Source organism: Gopherus evgoodei, chromosome 11 (assembly GCF_007399415.2).
Source record: "Gopherus evgoodei ecotype Sinaloan lineage chromosome 11, rGopEvg1_v1.p, whole genome shotgun sequence".
In the NCBI taxonomy this organism is placed as follows: domain Eukaryota; kingdom Metazoa; phylum Chordata; order Testudines; family Testudinidae; genus Gopherus; species Gopherus evgoodei.
Window position 1 is genome coordinate 68,091,892 of NC_044332.1, and position 17,674 is coordinate 68,109,565.

The following is a 17,674-nucleotide window of genomic DNA, read 5'->3' on the forward strand; positions in this document are numbered from 1 at the left end:
GCGAAATGGCTGGAGCCGGCCCTGTCTGTGATTAAAAAAAAATAGTAGCAAGACATTTTTTGTGCTTTTTGTCAGTGAGTATCCATTCATGCCAAGGCCACCCAGTTGATGAGGATTCTGTAGGAGCTTTTGATTATCCATAGGAATTTTCTGTGATGGTTTCAAAGCCCTGTTGTTCTATGTATTTTTAGAAGTAAAATTTGTAGATGTTTTAAGCAAAGCTCTCGTTTATCAAAAGAGTCATTTGCATTCTCTTCGAGGCAAAGGACAGCTGTGATAGAGTCTATACTGAGTCACCTTTGCTCTTCACGTGAAATACTGGTCATTGCACTGAACACTCATTCCACTGGACTGTTAGTTCCTCATAAACACAGGGAAAGTTCTCATTGGTATAATAATATGCCATGGACAAACATTTTGTAGTTATTGAAGCAAATGTTTTGCTTAATGAAATGAAAAACCAGTACAGTTCATGTCTCCTGGAAGAAGTTCTTGCAGCACAAGGACACCATATGAAAAACGAGGACTGTCCCAGTCAACTGAGACAATAGGGTCACTTTATCTATAGAGTCTGTTGTATGTATCATTTACTACTTACCACATTTCCGTGATCCGAGCCATTTTTACTATGACCATCCCATGACCTTTCCTTGAGCTGTCAGCCTCAAATATGTCTGGCAAATTCAGATGGTTTAATGTGCAGTATCCAAATCTGCACTGTGTGTGTGGGTGGTGGAGGGGGGAATAAATTTCTTAGATACTTGGAGATTATCATTTACACAGTGCTGATCTCTCACCAGTTGCCTTTTTCCATACTTTGTAACACCTTTCCTTTTTTTTAAATCAAAATTCATGTGTGATCTGGAAAAACTTAGAATCAGGTGGGTGTGGGGAAGCATGAAATCTCCAGCAACAGCAGAAGGTACGCGGTTATTGGCATTTGTTTTTCATTATGATACATGTTTACATACCAGTTTAAACATCTGCTGAAGATCTGGAAAAGAGTTTTGTTGGTCATAGCGCACAGCCATGTGTTCGGCTACATATTTGAAACCATAGTGCAGCAACAGAATAACAATGTAGGTGGGGATGCTAACAATAAAACTTGACGTGGGAGTCTCTGGCTATATTATAGGGCCTTATTTTTTTCAGTCTGTGTCTGAGTTTAACCTACAGGGGAGGACCTAATCTACTGTACATCAAGTTTATCTCAGCTGTGGGTTTATTGATAACATGTGCTTAAAGATGCATTGTATGTATTGATGGATGGCAACTCTCACAGTGTTTGTCAATTATAGACTTAGGGCTTCTTTACATGGGGAAACTGACAGGCAGATCTATAGTGGTAAAATTATACTACAGTGCTATAACTCCCATGTGGACAGAATTCTGGAATAAAAGTGACTTTATTTCAGTATAATAACTCTGCTTTAGAAGTGGAGAGTTTTATACTGGCATAGCTATAGTGGGATCATTATACTGCTGTAGTTCTGCCAATCAGTTTCTCCACACAGACAAGCCCTTATATGCAGATTTTGTGAGCCTTGTCCTCAGCTGGCTTAAATCCAGGCAGCTCCAAGGATTTCAATGGTGCTGTGAGGATTTACACCAGCTAGTGATCCGACTATGCCCATTTTAGTTGTATTTAGCTACAGTTTCTCCAGAAATTTAAAATAGGACCGACCGTATTTTCCTGAATTCATATTAATTATTACAAATTTAAGGCTTAAACCAATTGGTGTGGTCACGTGTTTGGAAAATAGACCTTCCCCAGTGGCGGGGGAGGGAGAGAGATAGAGTGTCTACACTGCAACTAGACACCCACAGCTGGCCCGTGCTAGCTGACTCACGGAGCTCAGACTGCGGGGCTGTTTCATTGCCGTGTGGACAGCCTGAGCCCAGAAGGCTACACAGCAACGAAACAGCCCCGCAGCTTGAGACTCGTGAGCCCGAATTGGCTAGCATGGGCCAGCCACGGGGTTTTCTTTGCTGTGTAGATATATCGTGTGTGTGTGTGAGAGAGAGAGAGAGAGAGAGAGAGAGAGAGAGAGAGAGAGAGAGAGAGACTGTAAATAAGGGTTTCCATCTATCAGATTCCAAATCCATTTCCTTATAGTTTACATTTAAATCCCTTGTGTTTGCAGAACATGGCTTTGTTGGATATTCGAAAGAACTTATGTTTAACAACACGCTACCGGACTACAGTACTGGGGAGTCCTTCTTCACTGTTTTTGGAGTGTTTTTCCCAGCTGCTACAGGTACTATACGTTTTATTACCTATACTGCATTATAGAGATGAGCACATATAAACAATGTGAATTAGTCTTAGCACCTTCTGATCATAGATCATTAGGGTTGGAAGGGACCTCAGGAGATCATCTAGTCCAACCCCCTGCTCAAAGCAGGACCAATCCCCAAATCCCTAAATGGCCCCTTCAAGGATTGAACTCACAACCCTGGGTTTAGCAGGCAAACGCTACTGAGCTATCAAGTCAGGTTTGCAATGCAAGCAGCTCTCCTGATTATCAGAGCTGGCCATGCCAGCCTGCCTCAGTGAGTACATGGTGGATCAGTGATTCTGGGATGACTCACATTCTGCATAGCCGCATTGCACTCTTTAATTTAATCTTCTTTTTCCTGGTGGTCAGAAATTCCATGTTGTTTCTAATCTATTGGTGCTGAGCTGTAACTGGCGTGACCTTCTAATTTTCATGCCTTTTTTCCCCAATGGACACTGACTCTTTTATCTTAACTCCTTGATACAGGGAGCTGGGATTTCTTTGAATGCAGTCCACTGTTATCTATGAAACCTGTACTGACTTGCAGACTAGAGGGTTAGACATTGGTTTAGGTCAGTGATATTAGGCCATAGTATTAATCTACCGTATCACATTTGATAGCACTTACCTATAATGGTGATGAACAAGATTTATTTCCTAAATTTTGAGTAATAATTCTTAAATGCTTCTGCTAAAGTAGATGAGCGTTCCCATTTCATTTTAGATTGGGCAACTAATGCACAGGTAAGTTTTGCTTAAGATCACACAACAAATCAGTGGTAAAGTTGCAAAAAAAAAACAACAACCAAACCCGTTTGTGCTGAGTCCCAGCCCTTTACTCAATGCCCTGCACCACAGTTATCCTCTCTTCCTAATTATAGATTTTTCTTTGCATTAGCCTCTCAGCATAGCTACTAAGAGACTCTTGCTAATGCTCATTGCTGTGCTGATGTGGTATGTGTAAGGTGAAGGCTGGTGGCGTGGTATGTGTAGTACCATTGCTTATCATTCCAGCTGACACACTTGTTAAATTTAATTGTGGATCTGGTTTTATTTCACTTTCCTAAATTAACTAAAAGACCATAAAAAAGGAATCTGGCAATGCCAAGTGGGAATGAAATCTCCATCTATTCGAGTTAGAATACCTCTTGTTGATGCTGTTTTTTTGCTATAAAAAGTACCGATTGTAAGCAGTTTCCATAGTGATGAATCCTTGGATTATAGAATGAACTTTCAGAGGATTAGCTCTAAGCAACTAACCGAAAGTCATTAGCAGAGTTGCTGCAATACAGGGAGACATATTATATGATTTCATAAAACAGATGAAATAAATGAGTATTCCAGTAGCATAAATACTTGTTTTGTTAGAAATCTACCTCATTTGTCTTGGAGGAGCAATTGTTCCTGTTACTTCCGTTTTGTCCCAAAATATTCGTTCAGCCAGCTGGATCACCAGGGCTACGTGAACGTACTGCGAAAACCGACTGAGGAATCTTTCTTTCAATGGCTTGTCTGGCCTTTTACAGAAGGGAATTGCTTCCCGTTTCCTTAAACACTCCTGTAGTTCTGTTCTGATGCTACTGATTATAAAGGGAGTATTTGTCAGAGTGGGGATAGAGGTGGTAGTGATGTGTCGGGCCTAGCAGAGTGTCTGAGCACATTCAGAACTCAGAAAGGCTTGGCCTCTGAACCTCTCCTGTTTCATGCATTTTGTTGAGTAGTTGGCATAGCTGCTCTTTTGTTCACTCTCTGTGGAAGGACTGAAGCACTTTAAAGTCTTTTGAATCTTCTATCATTGTGTTGCCTGCACAACCTAAGGGCTCAATCCTGCAATGATGGGCGCTCCCTTAAAGTCCTTTCACTTCCACAGTGGTTGAGTGTGCTCAGTGCCTTAATGGAGAGTGGGCCATTGTGAAAATGCTTGAGTTGTTATTTCTTATTTGCCTCTCACTGAACTCCCTTATGCTAAGTCCAAACAGGTTGGGCAGTGATTTGGCAGGCAGCTTCTCACCTGTGCTCAGTGAGAGTTTGTTTTACTTTACTGCTCTCTTGTCAGTGTGGCTAGTGGCACCATGTGCTCCCTCCTGGGAGAATCTCTGTTCTGAGTCCAGCCTCAAGCTGTAGAATCCCAGGAAAGGTAGTGGCAGATGGTATTGTTTTTCCTTTCTCCCTTACCCATGACTACTGGCTTTGAGGAGGCTGCCATGTCATCCCCATGTCTGGAGTGCAGCTGCTCCTAACCATCTAATAGGGGGGAAAAGGAGTACAGTAGAACCTCAGAGTTACAAACACCAGAGTTATGAACTGACCAGGCAACCACACACCTCATTTGGAACCAGAAGTATGCAATCAGGCAGCAGAGCCACCCCACCCCCACAAAAAAGCAAATACCGTACAGAACAGTACCATGTTAAACGTAAACTACTAAAAAATATAAAGGGAAAGTTTAAAAAATAGATTTGATAAGGCAAGGAAACTGTTTCTGTGCTTGTTTCATTTAAACAGAGATAGTTAAAAGCAGCATTTTTCTTCTGTGTGGTGAAGTTTCAAAGCTGGGTTAAGTCAATGTTCAGTTGTAACAATGTCAATGTTCTTTTGAAAGAACCATACCATTTTGTTCAGAGTTACGAACAACCTCCGTTCCTGAGGTATTTGTAACTCTGAGGTTCCACTGTGTTTATGACAAAGCTACAGAGAAAATTAACCTTAGTGTTATTAAATAGTTCTTCATCGCTGCTGATTCTTGGCAGCTAGGAAAGCCCAAGCTAATAGATTGAACTTATTTAAAGCTCGGTCAGTTTATTATTTCATTGGTTAGCAGTTGTAATATCCGTAGTAATATTGTAGCCCATGAAAGCTTATGCTCAAATAAATTTGTTAGTCTCTCATGTGCCACAAATACTCCTGTTCTCTTTTTAGTAATACTAGAGAGTCTCTTAAAATACAGCTTTGTGCGGTGTACAGTGTAATTAATTGGGTTGTTACACACAACTTCCCTCATTTTGGTTAGTCACTTATTCGGAGGATTTAAAAAATTCCCTACCAGTAGCAATGTGCCAGTGGTGATTGTGTGATCTTACTCCCATTCCTGTTTGTATGAGAGCAGTGGATAGAGGCGCCATCCAGATGCCAGTATGTTAGGTGCAGTACGTACAGAAGAATTTACCCGGAAGAACTTGCAGTATGTTTGGACAAGTAAAAAGTTGGGAGTAAGGAAGTACACGGAATTGAGGGCTTGTCTACATTGAAAATGCTGGACTGGCGCAGCCAATGGGAGCTGCTGGGGGCGCTGCCTGAAGCAAGAGTAACACACAGACCCCTGTGCCCCCCTTTCCTCATGTTCCAGCTGCTTCCCGGCATGGTGTAGGGGCAGGGCAGGCAGGAATCCTGCCCTTCCTCCGGTGCGCGCTGGGCTGGAGCCGCTCTAGGTAAACGCTGGGGCCGGGCGGGGGTGCTGTGAGGAGCTCGCGGGCCACAGAAAATAACCCCATGGGCCACGTATTTGAGACCCCTGGTCTAACCTGTGTTTTTTGTCCTTTGATGGCAGAGGTGTTAATTAGCCACTTTACCTTGAATTGTTTCTTAAATTATGTGTTAACTACTTATGCTAAACAATCTATTCAACCTTATATTTGGGTGTGACATTCTCAATACCTTTCCCGGTGCCTTTCCCAGACCTGAAGAAGAGCTCTGTGTCGCTTGAAAGCGTGTCTCTCTTTCACCAACAGAAATTGGTCCAATAAAAAATATTATTTCGTTATCTCATATTGTGTCTCTGAAGTGAAGCTGAGTAAATTATACTTTCTGTGGATTTCATTAAAAAAATTTTTTTAAGGTCATGGTCCAAATTCTCTCCTCAGTTTTTCTGGATTTTCAGTGATATGACTCCAGTGATGCGAGTGGAGTTAGTCCAGATTTTCAGTTAGGCTAGGTTGCCTGATGCCCAGTTTTTGACCAGAAAGTCTGGTCAAAAGTGGTCTGTAGGGTGTCCACTCAGTACTTCTGACTGAAAAAACAATGAGTCCTTGTGGCAATTTAGAGACTAACAAATTTATTTGGGCATAAGCTTTCGTGGGTTAGAACCCATTTCATCAGATGCATGGAGTGGAAAGTACAGTAGCAGGTATATATATACACATAGCTTATACCCAAATAAATTTGTTAGTTTCTAAGGTGCCACAAGGACTCCTTGTTGTTTTTGCTGATACAGACTAACACGGCTACCACTCTGAAACCTTACTTCTGACTGGACACCAAAAGTCCGGCTACCACCTGTAAATGCCAGCAGCAGCCTATCACCCACAGGTGTCCGGTCATCAACCCGTGCCAGCTCCTTCTCAGTCGGGGCTGCCTCCTACCTGTATCTCGTGGGCAAGCAGGCAGGCTCTGCAGCAGCCCCCAGCCCGGCTCTGCAGCAGCAGGGGAGTCCCTGCGGAAGTGGAGGGGGAGTGAGTGAGTGATGGGAGGGGGAGTGAGTGACTGGGGCAGGGGTCTGTAGTGTCCAGTTTTAAGACATTTGAAAGTTGGCAAAACCTAAGTTAGGCCCAAATTCTGCTCACAGTTACCTTTGTCTTTCCATATAATAGCCATTTAAATCATTTCAGAGGGAAGTAGGATGCATCTGGCTTTATTCTTAAAGTTCTGTAATTTAATGAAGAGGGGACACACACACACACACACACACACACACACACACACACACACACACACACACACACACACACACACACACACTTGCATATACACCTCTACCCCAATAACGCTGTCCTCAGGAGCCAAAAAATCTTACCGCATTATAGGTAAAACCATGTTATATCGAACTTGCTTTGATCTGCCCGAGCACGCAGCTCCTTGCCCCGCCCCCCCGAGTGCTGCTTTACCACGTTATATCTGAATTCGTCTTACATCGGGTCACATTATATCGGTGTAGAGGTGTATACATGTGTGTGTACACACATGCGTTGCTGGCTTGCATGTGTATTTATGGGCATGGAGGATTATTGATTATGTCATAAAGGCTAAAATAATTACTGTAGATGGAGTAAAAATACCTGTATTTTTATAACTTCACCAAAGCACAAATGAATGAATATTTTTTCAAAAAGTTGTGGGTGAATGCATTCCTAATTTGTCTGCATTATTGCCGTGATTTCACATGCACACTGGATATGTGTGTGTGTGCAAATGGTCATGTATGCACTTAACTGGGAATTTGCATGTGCAAGGAGTCAGAAATTGCACAGCTCATATTGTTGCTTGCAAAACTACATGCACAAACTGGGCACACAGTTGTTGGTGCATTTTTGAAAATGAAGACTTAAGCTTGTCTTAGGTAAAGAATGCTCTATTTTTTATTATTTCTATTAAGATCCAAATAATTGCTTTTTAATAAAAGATGCATCTTAGAATTAACATTGTATAGTCCTGTTCATAAAAGCATTCTTCAAGTGCTGGTCTCCATATGGATTCCCCTGTGGGTATGCATGCACTTCATGCTCTGGTGACTGAATAATTTGTGCAGGCATTGGTCAGTGGTTTGAGCATTGTCCTGCTAAACCCAGGGTTGTGAGTTCAATCCTTGAGGGGGCCATTTATGGATCTGGGGCAAAAATCTGTCTGGGGATTGGTCCTGCTTTGAGCAGGGGGTTGGACTAGATGACTTCCTGAGGTCCCTTCCAATCCTGATATTCTAGGATGACTGCACCCCTGCAATTTCCTTGCATTACACTGATAGTATAAGGGGCAGATTGGAAGGACTGCCCCTTCAGTTCCTCCTTACCGTCACATGGCCTGAGTCGGAACCTCCAGTGTCAGGCCCTGGCTGGGGGTACCCCTCTGTACATTGGTCAGAGACATGAAGGAGTGTACATCCTAGCAAGAGGCCTGATGCAGGCGTGAGGGAGAATACACCTATGGACTCACTGTCAGGGTTTCCTCAGGAGAGCAGGGGATGCTCTCATAAGCACAAGAGCAGCCCCCCCATGCCCAGTCCACTCTAAAGAGGATGGATCCCTCCCTGACCCTGTCCAAGTCAGGTAAATCTTTGTGCCTAGCTCTCAAAGACCTAAGCTCCAGGGCCATGATAAATAAGCACAGAGCAGCAAGTCACTGCCACTAGCAGACTCCACACCAGCAACGCCACTGTCAGGGCAGTGAACTGCCAGTATCAATGAAGAGCACCCATAGGGGATCTCAGTCACCGGGGGTACCATCACAACCCCGGCTGGATCTGCCAACTCAGAATCTTCCTACATCAGCTAAGTCTGTGAAGCCTGGCCGAACCCTGTGCACCTCAGAGGAGAGCAGAAGGATACACAATTCCGGGGAACATCTTTGCTCTCCTGGATCCACAGTCTCCCCTGTTGTTGGGACTGACCCTCATCAGGGAGATTTTGACCCCACTAGGAGATAAAGGCTATGAGAGAAGTCTGTCCCCCATCCTGTCTACTAGCTGTGGCTTCTCTTCAACAGAACTGACAACACTGCTGATCAAGCCAGATCCAAATGCAACAAGAAGGTTGGATATACTGGACGAACCGTCATTGCCTCCACCGAGGAAGATCAGTCCAGACAGGAGATCCAGAGCTACCTGGAACCAGCCTCCCCTACCCAAGCAAAATGCCTCCCTCAGGATCGGTGGTTCCCTAGGCCTTGGGGACCTCCACAACATACCTTCAACCCTTCCTGCTGCCCCTATTACCGGGATCTGTATGTAGTAGAGACTCATATTGCCCCTCCCTCTTCTATAGGGTCAGGAGGAAGTTTTGGTTGCTCTCTTTGAAGGAAGACTATGAGTTGAATCTGCTGGTTCTGCCAGTACTGACAAGGGCATCTTCCTCATCTTCCGATGAGGTGGTCTCCCCAGCTTTGCTGTCCCCTCGAGATGACCACAAGCAACTCCAGGGGCGGCTACCAAGGGCAGCGTAAGAATTCCATATCTCCTTAGAGGAAGTCCAGGACACACAACATAAATTCCTAGACATCCAGCAACCGCTGGGATCCAGCTAGTTAAGTCTATATGGCATGCACTGGCAACATGTACCCCTACCTCCAAGAGGGCAGAGAAACATTACTTTGTCCCAGAAAACAAAGCAGAGTTTCTATTTACTCACCTGGTCCCGAGCTCCGTAGTTGTTCAGGTTGCCACAGAGAGATCTAGGTGCCACCTCCACCAATAAGGAAGCCAGGTGTGTGGACCAGCTGGACAGGGCAGTGTTTACATCTACTAGCCTCCAGTTTAGTGTACTGAATTGTCAGTTGCTGTTGGCTAAGTATGATTTTCTGAATTATTAAACTTTTCTAGATTTCAGGGACAAATTGCCCTAGCGGGAGAGGGTTCACTTGCAGGGTCTGATTGAAGATGATACGCTAGTGGCAATAACTTCATTACAGTCTGGGGTTGATGCAGACTGCACCGCATCAAGATCAATGGCTATTGCCATTGCCTGGGAGTCATGGCTACACTCTAGGGTTGCTCAGGGAGGTCCAGAACACCATAGAAGAGTTGTCCTTCTATAAGACCAATCTTCTTCATGAAAAGACGGATGAAACTTGCACTTGCTAAAGGACTCCATGGCAACCCTCCGCTTTCTGGGTATATATCCACCAAAGGAAATACAATAAGCAATTACCATCAGCACTCTTATGAACCTCTTCATTAAAGGCAGAGGCTGCAATGGCCAGGACACCCAGCATCTTCCACTTCAGTCACATTAACCCAACCTCCTGTGCCAGCCAAAAGCTACTTTTAACGAGACACTCAGAAGTTGTGAACCACTGTTGGTGCCATTTCCACTCAATCCCCAGGTCTCCTTTGGTGGCTGCCTAGCACTCTTTTCCCACAGTTGAAGGTCAATAACAATGGACAAATGGTTGCTGGATATCATCCATTCCAGCTATACCATAAAGTTTCCCTATCCCTCCCCCAAACTTCCTTCCCTGTCCCTTTCCAGGGACCATTCTCACCAGGAGATCCTCCTCCCAGGGGATAGAATGTCCCCTTCAGCAGGGAGCAATAGAACAGGTACATCTTCAGCATCAGGAAAAAGGGTTCTATTCAAAATATATCCTAGTTCCCCAAAAGACCCATTCTCAACTTGCAACACCTTGACACCATGACATTTTTATTCACAAACTAAAATTCTTTGTGTGGTTACAGTGGCATCAATGATACCATCTCTGGAAAAGAACCCTTGGTTCACAGCTCTCAATGTGAAAGATGCATGCTTTCACGAGGACATTCGCCCTTCCACAGAAGATTTCTCAGGTTTATAGTGGGTCCTGACAACTGTCAAGACAGGGCATTTCCATTTGTTCTAGTAGCTGCTTGCAGGGTCTTCCCTTGACATGCGACGAGCACCAACATTTGCATTTTACCTGCTGGGAACGAAACCGATTACAAAGTCACCTAAATTTTTCATTGCCATAGCAGAACAGGTTTGAGGTCAAGCTGTATCCTCTCAGAGGGATCTCTAAGTAGCTCTCCGGGTGTATCCTTAACTCTGTTACTGGATGGCACAGCTTCCTCCCCCACATGTAGTAAGGGCTCTACAAGATACAATCAGCCTCAGTAGCATCACTTCAAGGAGTCCTTGGCTTGACATGTTCAGGGCAGCTAAGTGAAGCTCCTTCCACACTTTCATGAGGCATTATGCCTTGGTCCAAGAGTCCTCCACTGCTGCATCCTTTGGGCAGAAGTTCTACAAGCAGCTCTACCACCTGCATCCTCACACCCTCCTTCTCTCTAAGGACGGCTTGTCAGTCACCCGCAGTGGAATACACATAAGGACCAGCACTCAAAGCAGAAAGGAACATTAAAGTTACTTACCGTGTTGTAACCGGAGTTCTTCAAGATGCATGGTCCCTGTCTGTATTTCACTACCTGCCCTGTTTCCCCGCTGCTTTGAATCGTGACATGATTTGTGGTGGAGAAGGAACTGAAGAAGCGGTCAGACCACCTCACCCCTTATACTCTCTGTGCAGAGTGCAAGGAGAGTAGGGACACAGGACCAACGGGCACTGCTTGCAAAAATTCTCCAGTCTCAGGCACATGAAGCACATGTGTACCCACAATGGAATATAGATAGGGACCATACATCTCGAAGAACTCCAGTTACAACGAAATAAGTAACTTACCTCTTGAGGTCATGTTACCGTGAAATATCTTTGCACTGAAACTGAATTCTGGAATAAACTGCATCTGGTGTTTCAAAGTGACCACAAATAAATTTAGAAGTCTTGGGTTAAATAATCTGCTGATGCAAACAGGCACAGCTCCGCTAAGGCTGTGGAGTGGTGGCAATGTACATGAGCAGAGAATTTGGCCTCTTTTTTTAAAAATGAACTCTTATCTGATATTTTCCATTCACCATCTCCTGAGGAATGAAGGAGATGAGGAATGGAAAGGGCCCTTGCTCTCTATCTTGACTTATCATGTAATGTACTAGAAAATGTAAAAATATTTGTCAAATGACAGTGATATATGATAAATAGTAGGTGGTTAAGTTATAAACTGGAGGTGATGTAGCTGCTGATTGTCTGTGACCTATGATGTGGGTAGTACCCTTCTGCAAAAGTTTTCATTTGTCCATCCCATGGACAATTCCCAGAATAGGATTATATTGGGTGTAGTTGTGATGCACAGGCTGTCTCAATACTCCCTTGGTTTCTGGCTGAATTGACCACGTTTTTATCCTGCCTTGCCCAGCAGCTTTGCCGTTATCTGCTTTGTGAGATAGTGGGTCTGTGTGGAAAATCCAGGCTGCTATCGGATTGAAACAGAGCCGTGGGTAATTCTCTCTGAGAACAATCTGCAGATAAGACTGTTCAAATTTGGAAGGGGATGAATGCTTCCATGGGGGCTGATCTGTGTGTGGAGGAGAGAAATGGCCCAGCTTCTCAAGTTGATTTTTTGGACAGTTTTTCTTGTTGAGAGCTAGAATTTTTGAAAGCACACCATCCTACTGCTTGCAGATCAGACCCGTTCTTTCTTGTATTTGAGTGGGAAGGAGGACTGTTTCGTTGAAAACTGTTGGACCTGCTACTCAGGAAAGCACTTCTTGATGCTAATCTTCTTCAGCTATCACCCTGTCTGTAACATGTCCTTTGTGGACAAAGTGATTGAGAATAAAACAGCAAGACGCCACCTGTGACTCCTGAACTTCCTTGGTCCTCTTCAGTAAGATCTGAGGTCTGTGTGTCGTATATAGGAGGCTCTTTGGCCTCTGTGGTTGATGATGCCCACATTAACTCTTGTGCACTATCTAATCTATCATACTTATATGGCCCCATTACTGTACTATCAGAGTGGCTCAAAGTCCTTACTATACCTGTCCCCATACACCATTGTGAAGTAAGGAAGTATTATTATCATCCCCATTTCATAGATGGGAAACCAATGCTGCACAGGAATGATGAAGTCAGAGTTTGGGTGGTAAATAAGCAACAACAGGCTCCAATTCACAAGTCCGTGTCATTTTAAGGCGCTCCCACGAAGTGATTGGCCCTTGTGTGGCATTTCTTCCTGAGCCAAAGACTAGACAGCAAGTCATCTTGGCAAAAACCCCACAACAAAGGAGACTCATTGCCATGCCGGTAGACTACGGTCTGCAAGGGGCACTTTCCAAACACTTTGCATGGTAGTGAGTTGAACTCAGGAGGAAGGAAGTTCAGTGGTTAAGGTGCTATCCTGGAACTGACTCGGGGTCCATTCCCTGCTCTGCCACAGACTTCCTGTGCAACCTTGGGCAAGTCATTTGACCACTTAGTTTCCCATCTGTGAAATGGGGATAATAATACTTCCTTGCTTCACAATGGTGTATGGAGATAAGTACACTAATTGTACTCTGAATAATAGTGTACTACTAATAGTAGTGCACAACTAATAGTACACTAATTGTCCAAATTCTCATCATGTTTTTAAAGTAACATGGCTACTTTTCTCTTTACCAGTATCTGAATACTTCTAGGAAGTGTGAAAAAGCTATTTTCACCATGGACTACCATTGCTCAGTGAGGAGGGAGAAACAGTAACAGGAAACTTGGAAATGGCAGAGATGCTTAATGACTTCTTTGTTTTGGTCTTCACTGAGAAGTCTGAAGGAATGTCTAACATAGTGAATGCTTATGGGAAGGGGTGGGTTTAGAAGATAAAATAAAAAAAGAGCAAGTTAAAAATCACTTAGAAAAGTTAGATGCCTGCAAGTCACCAGGGCCTGATGAAATGCATCCTAGAATACTCAAGGAGTTAATAGAGGAGGTATCTGAGCCTCTAGCTATTATCTTTGGAAAGTCATGGGAGACAGGAGAGATTCTAGAAGACTGGAAAAGGGCAAATATAGTGCCCATCTATAAAAAGGGAAATAAAAACAACCCAGGAAACTACAGACCAGTTAGTTTAACTTCTGTGCGAGGGAAGATAATGAAGCAAGTAATTAAAGAAATCATCTGCAAACACTTGGAAGGTGGTAAGGTGATAGGGAATAGCCAGCATGGATTTGTAAAGAACAAATCGTGTCAAACCAATCTGATAGTTCCTTTGATAGGATAACGAGTCTTGTGGATAAGGGAGAAGCGGTGGATGTGGTATACCTAGACTTTAGTAAGGCATTTGATATGGTCTTGCATGATATCCTTATCGATAAACTAGGCAAATACAGTTTAGATGGGGCTACTATAAGGTGGGTGCATAACTGGCTGGATAACCGTACTCAGAGAGTAGTTATTAATGGCTCCCAATCCTGCTGGAAAGGTATAACAAGTGGGGTTCCGCGGGGGTCTGTTTTGGGAGCGGCTCTGTTCAAAATCTTCATCAACGACTTAGATGTTGGCATAGAAAGTACGCTTATTAAGTTTGCAGACGATACCAAACTGGGAGGGATTGCAACTGCTTTGGAGGACAGGGTCAAAATTCAAAATGATCTGGACAAATTGGAGAAATGGTCTGAGGTAAACCGGATGAAGTTCAATAAAGACACATGCAAAGTGCTCCACTTAGGAAGGAACAATCAGTTTCACACATACAGAATGGGAAGAGACTGTCTAGAAAGGAGTAAGGCAGAAAGAGATCTAGGGGTCATAGTGGACCACAAGCTAAATATGAGTCAACAGTGTGATACTGTTGCAAAAAAAGCAAACGTGATTCTGGGATGCATTAACAGGTGTGTTGTAAACAAGACACGAGAAGTCATTCTTCCGCTCTACTATGCGCTGGTTAGGCCTCAACTGGAGTATTGTGTCCAGTTCTGGGCACCGCATTTCAAGAAAGATGTGGAGAAATTGGAGAGGGTCCAGAGAAGAGCAACAAGAATGATTAAAGGTCTTGAGAACATGACCTATGAAGGAAGGAGGAAAGAATTGGGTTTCTTTAGTTTGGAAAAGAGAAGACTGAGAGGGGACATGATAGCAGTTTTCAGGTATCTAAAAGGGTGTCATCAGGAGGAGGGAGAAAACTTGTTCACCTTAGCCTCTAATGATAGAACAAGAAGCAATGGGCTTAAACTGCAGCAAGGGAGAGTTAGGTTGGACATTAGGAAAAAGTTCCTAACTGTCAGGGTAGTTAAACACTGGAATAAATTTCCTAGGGAAGTTGTGGAATCTCCATCTCTGGAGCTATTTAAGAGTAGGTTAGATAAATGTCTATTAGGGATGGTCTAGACAGTATTTGGTCCTGCCATGAGGGCAGGGAACTGGACTTGATGACCTCTCGAGGTCCCTTCCAGTCCTAGAGTCTATGAATCTATGAATCTGTTTTGACCAAGAAGGATAGTACTGTGCTTATGGCACGGAACTGAGACTCAGGCACTTAATCCCTTTGTGCCTCCGTTTGCCAAGCTGCAAACTGGGGGATAATTCTCCTTTTCTTCTATCCTTTTGTCTGTTGTGTCTATTTAGATTGTAAACTTTGTGGGGTAGAGTCTGTCCCGTACTATGTATTTCTTTGTGTCTATTGCTGGGGCCTCTAGGCATATAAATAACAACAACAGTTTAGTTAGATTGTCCTCAGTTCTACCATGTGCTTTCTGTGTGACTTTGGGCTTAACACTTAACCTCTCAGAGCTTCAGCTTCCCTATCTGCAAGCTAGAGATAATACCTATCTCACCAGGATGTCGTGTGCTTTAACTGACATCTGCAAAGCAGATTCTCTGATGGAAGATGCCATGTGCCTGCACAGTATTATTATTCTCTATCAGTTAAATGTGCGTGGGATCATTGGTAGACACAGACAGTATAAGCCATTTAATAATAAAGATTGTCTGTCCCCGATGTAAGAACCCATCGTGTGTCAGAGTTGGGTAATACGGCCTGTTGAATGGACACTGGGATGAATGGCAGCACTTTTCTATTGACAATTGAACAACGCTGTTTTCCATGATGTTTGTATTAAGATTAGACATTTTTGTTTAAATTCATGCTTTTTTCTTATGTCATTGTCCAGTCTGAACAAAGGGTCCTTTGTGGGCATGTTTTTGGTAGCTTGTTACCATTGGATACAGGGTTGAATGGTTATTTACTTACACAGCTACGGCTATGGGACAGATAGTGTTTTCAGCAGTGATGTGGCAAAGTATAGCTACAGTTCTGACATGATCAATAAATGATCTAATTCCAAATTATGTTTATATTTGTCTACAACATGCAGGTGTGATGGCTGGGTTTAATATGAGTGGAGATCTCCAGAAGCCTGAGGCCAGCATCCCACTCGGGTCTCTGGCAGCTATCGGCATTTCGTAAGTCGCTTGAAAGAGAGTAAGAATTTACTTTCTGTTTAGAGTGTTCCCTGGATGTGACCAATCTATTTCATATTCCAGTCAAACTTTTATTACTCACTCATCTGGAAAATTAAAGTCTGGGTCTTGTTCAAATTATTATCTATTACCCCCTCCTATTCTGGATGGTTTTAGTGAAGAGATTCATTAATGTGGATATAATCAATTCTTCTCCACCCCTTAGGCCCACTTCCTAATACAGAATGTGTATTAACTCTAGAATTGTCAGATTGGACTACTCTGGAGTAGATTTCAGAGTTGTTGGATTTGGGTTTTTTTTTTTAAGAAAAGAAAAATTACAAGCCTTCTAAAGAAACAGGCAGAGTCTTTTTCTCATATTAGCTGACGTGTTGCAGCTAAATTTCTCAAGTACCTTTTTTATGAAGAATGACTTAGAGTTTAGCCTCACATGGCAGGATGGAATGCGGATCGGGCTAGCTACCTGCGTGCATACCTAGGAGGTCAGGCAGGCTGGTCTAACTTTGTCCACACTGAAATATTTAGTGCACTAGTTCAAGCTGAGCTAGCGCCTCTGTGTACCCGAGCTGGAAAGCACGCTCCCAGTGCTCTGTAGACATACCAGCAGATAAAAGGAGCCCGTCTGGTGGCAAACCCATAGTGAATGTGACACTGTGTCCTTTGTATGTCGTTTCTCATCCTGATCAGTTTTTGCATGGTGGTGTGAGAGGTTTTTTTTTTTTTTCAATGCAATGTGTGTGATGGTAATATTTCCTCTCACTGCCGTAAAGGTTACAGTTTTATCGGAGGGATGATTAGAACATTTTGAAGGCTTGTAATTGCCTGTTACATGGTCTTGGGGAATAACCTTGCATGAAGTGCGGAAGGTCATTCCTGAAACTTAAAAGAACACTGGAGTCGTTTGTGCCCCGAGCATTTTACAAATGATTCTGGGCAGGCTAAATCGTGGCTCTGCCACACGCAAGTTGCTTTTTTGTCCCTTGAGGGGACAGAGAGGCAGATTGTGTAACTGAGATTTGTTACCTGGCACAGCGTACATCCTGAGGAGAATCAGTGCTGTTACTCTGACTGGTGATGTTGGGGACAGAGCCTAGGGTCTGTCATAGAATCATAGACTATTAGGGTTGGAAGAGACCTCAGGAGGTCATCTAGTCCAATCACCTGCTGAAAACAGGACCAATCCCAAACTAAATTATCCCAGCCAGGGCTTTGTCAAGCCGGGCCTTAAAAACCTCTAAGGATGGAGATTCCACCACCTCACTAGGTAACCCATTCCAGTGCTTCATCACCCTTCTAGTGATGTTTCCTAATATCCAACCTAGACCTCCCCCACTGCAACTTGAGACTATTGCTCCTTGTTCTGTCATCTGCCACCACTCAAAACAGCCAAGCTCCATTCTCTTCAGAACCCCCTGCTTCGGGGGGAGGGATAGCTCAGTGGTTTGAGCATTGGTCTGCTAAATCCAGGGTTGTGAGTTCAGTCCTTGAGGGGGCCATTTAAGGGTCTGGGGCAAAAATCAGTGTGGGCATTGGTCCTGCTTTGAGCAGGGGGCTGGACTAGATGACTTCCTGAAGTCCCTTCCAACATTCTATGAAATCTAAGGCTGCTATCAAATCATCCCTCACTCTTCTCTTCTGCAGACTAAATA

General features: G+C 43.7%; 1 protein-coding gene across 8 annotated transcripts in view; it reads left to right on the forward strand.

Annotated features, from left to right (window-relative positions):
* The window catches only part of SLC12A8 (solute carrier family 12 member 8), a 106,462-nt gene that overhangs the window by 60,745 nt on the left and 28,043 nt on the right, over positions 1-17,674 (forward strand). For all 8 annotated transcript variants that reach the window (XM_030580955.1, XM_030580956.1, XM_030580960.1 and 5 more), the window contains 2 exons: positions 2,145-2,258; positions 15,920-16,007. In XM_030580955.1, the coding sequence (XP_030436815.1) occupies positions 2,145-2,258; positions 15,920-16,007 (202 nt within the window). The remainder of the gene's footprint in view (positions 1-2,144; positions 2,259-15,919; positions 16,008-17,674) is intronic.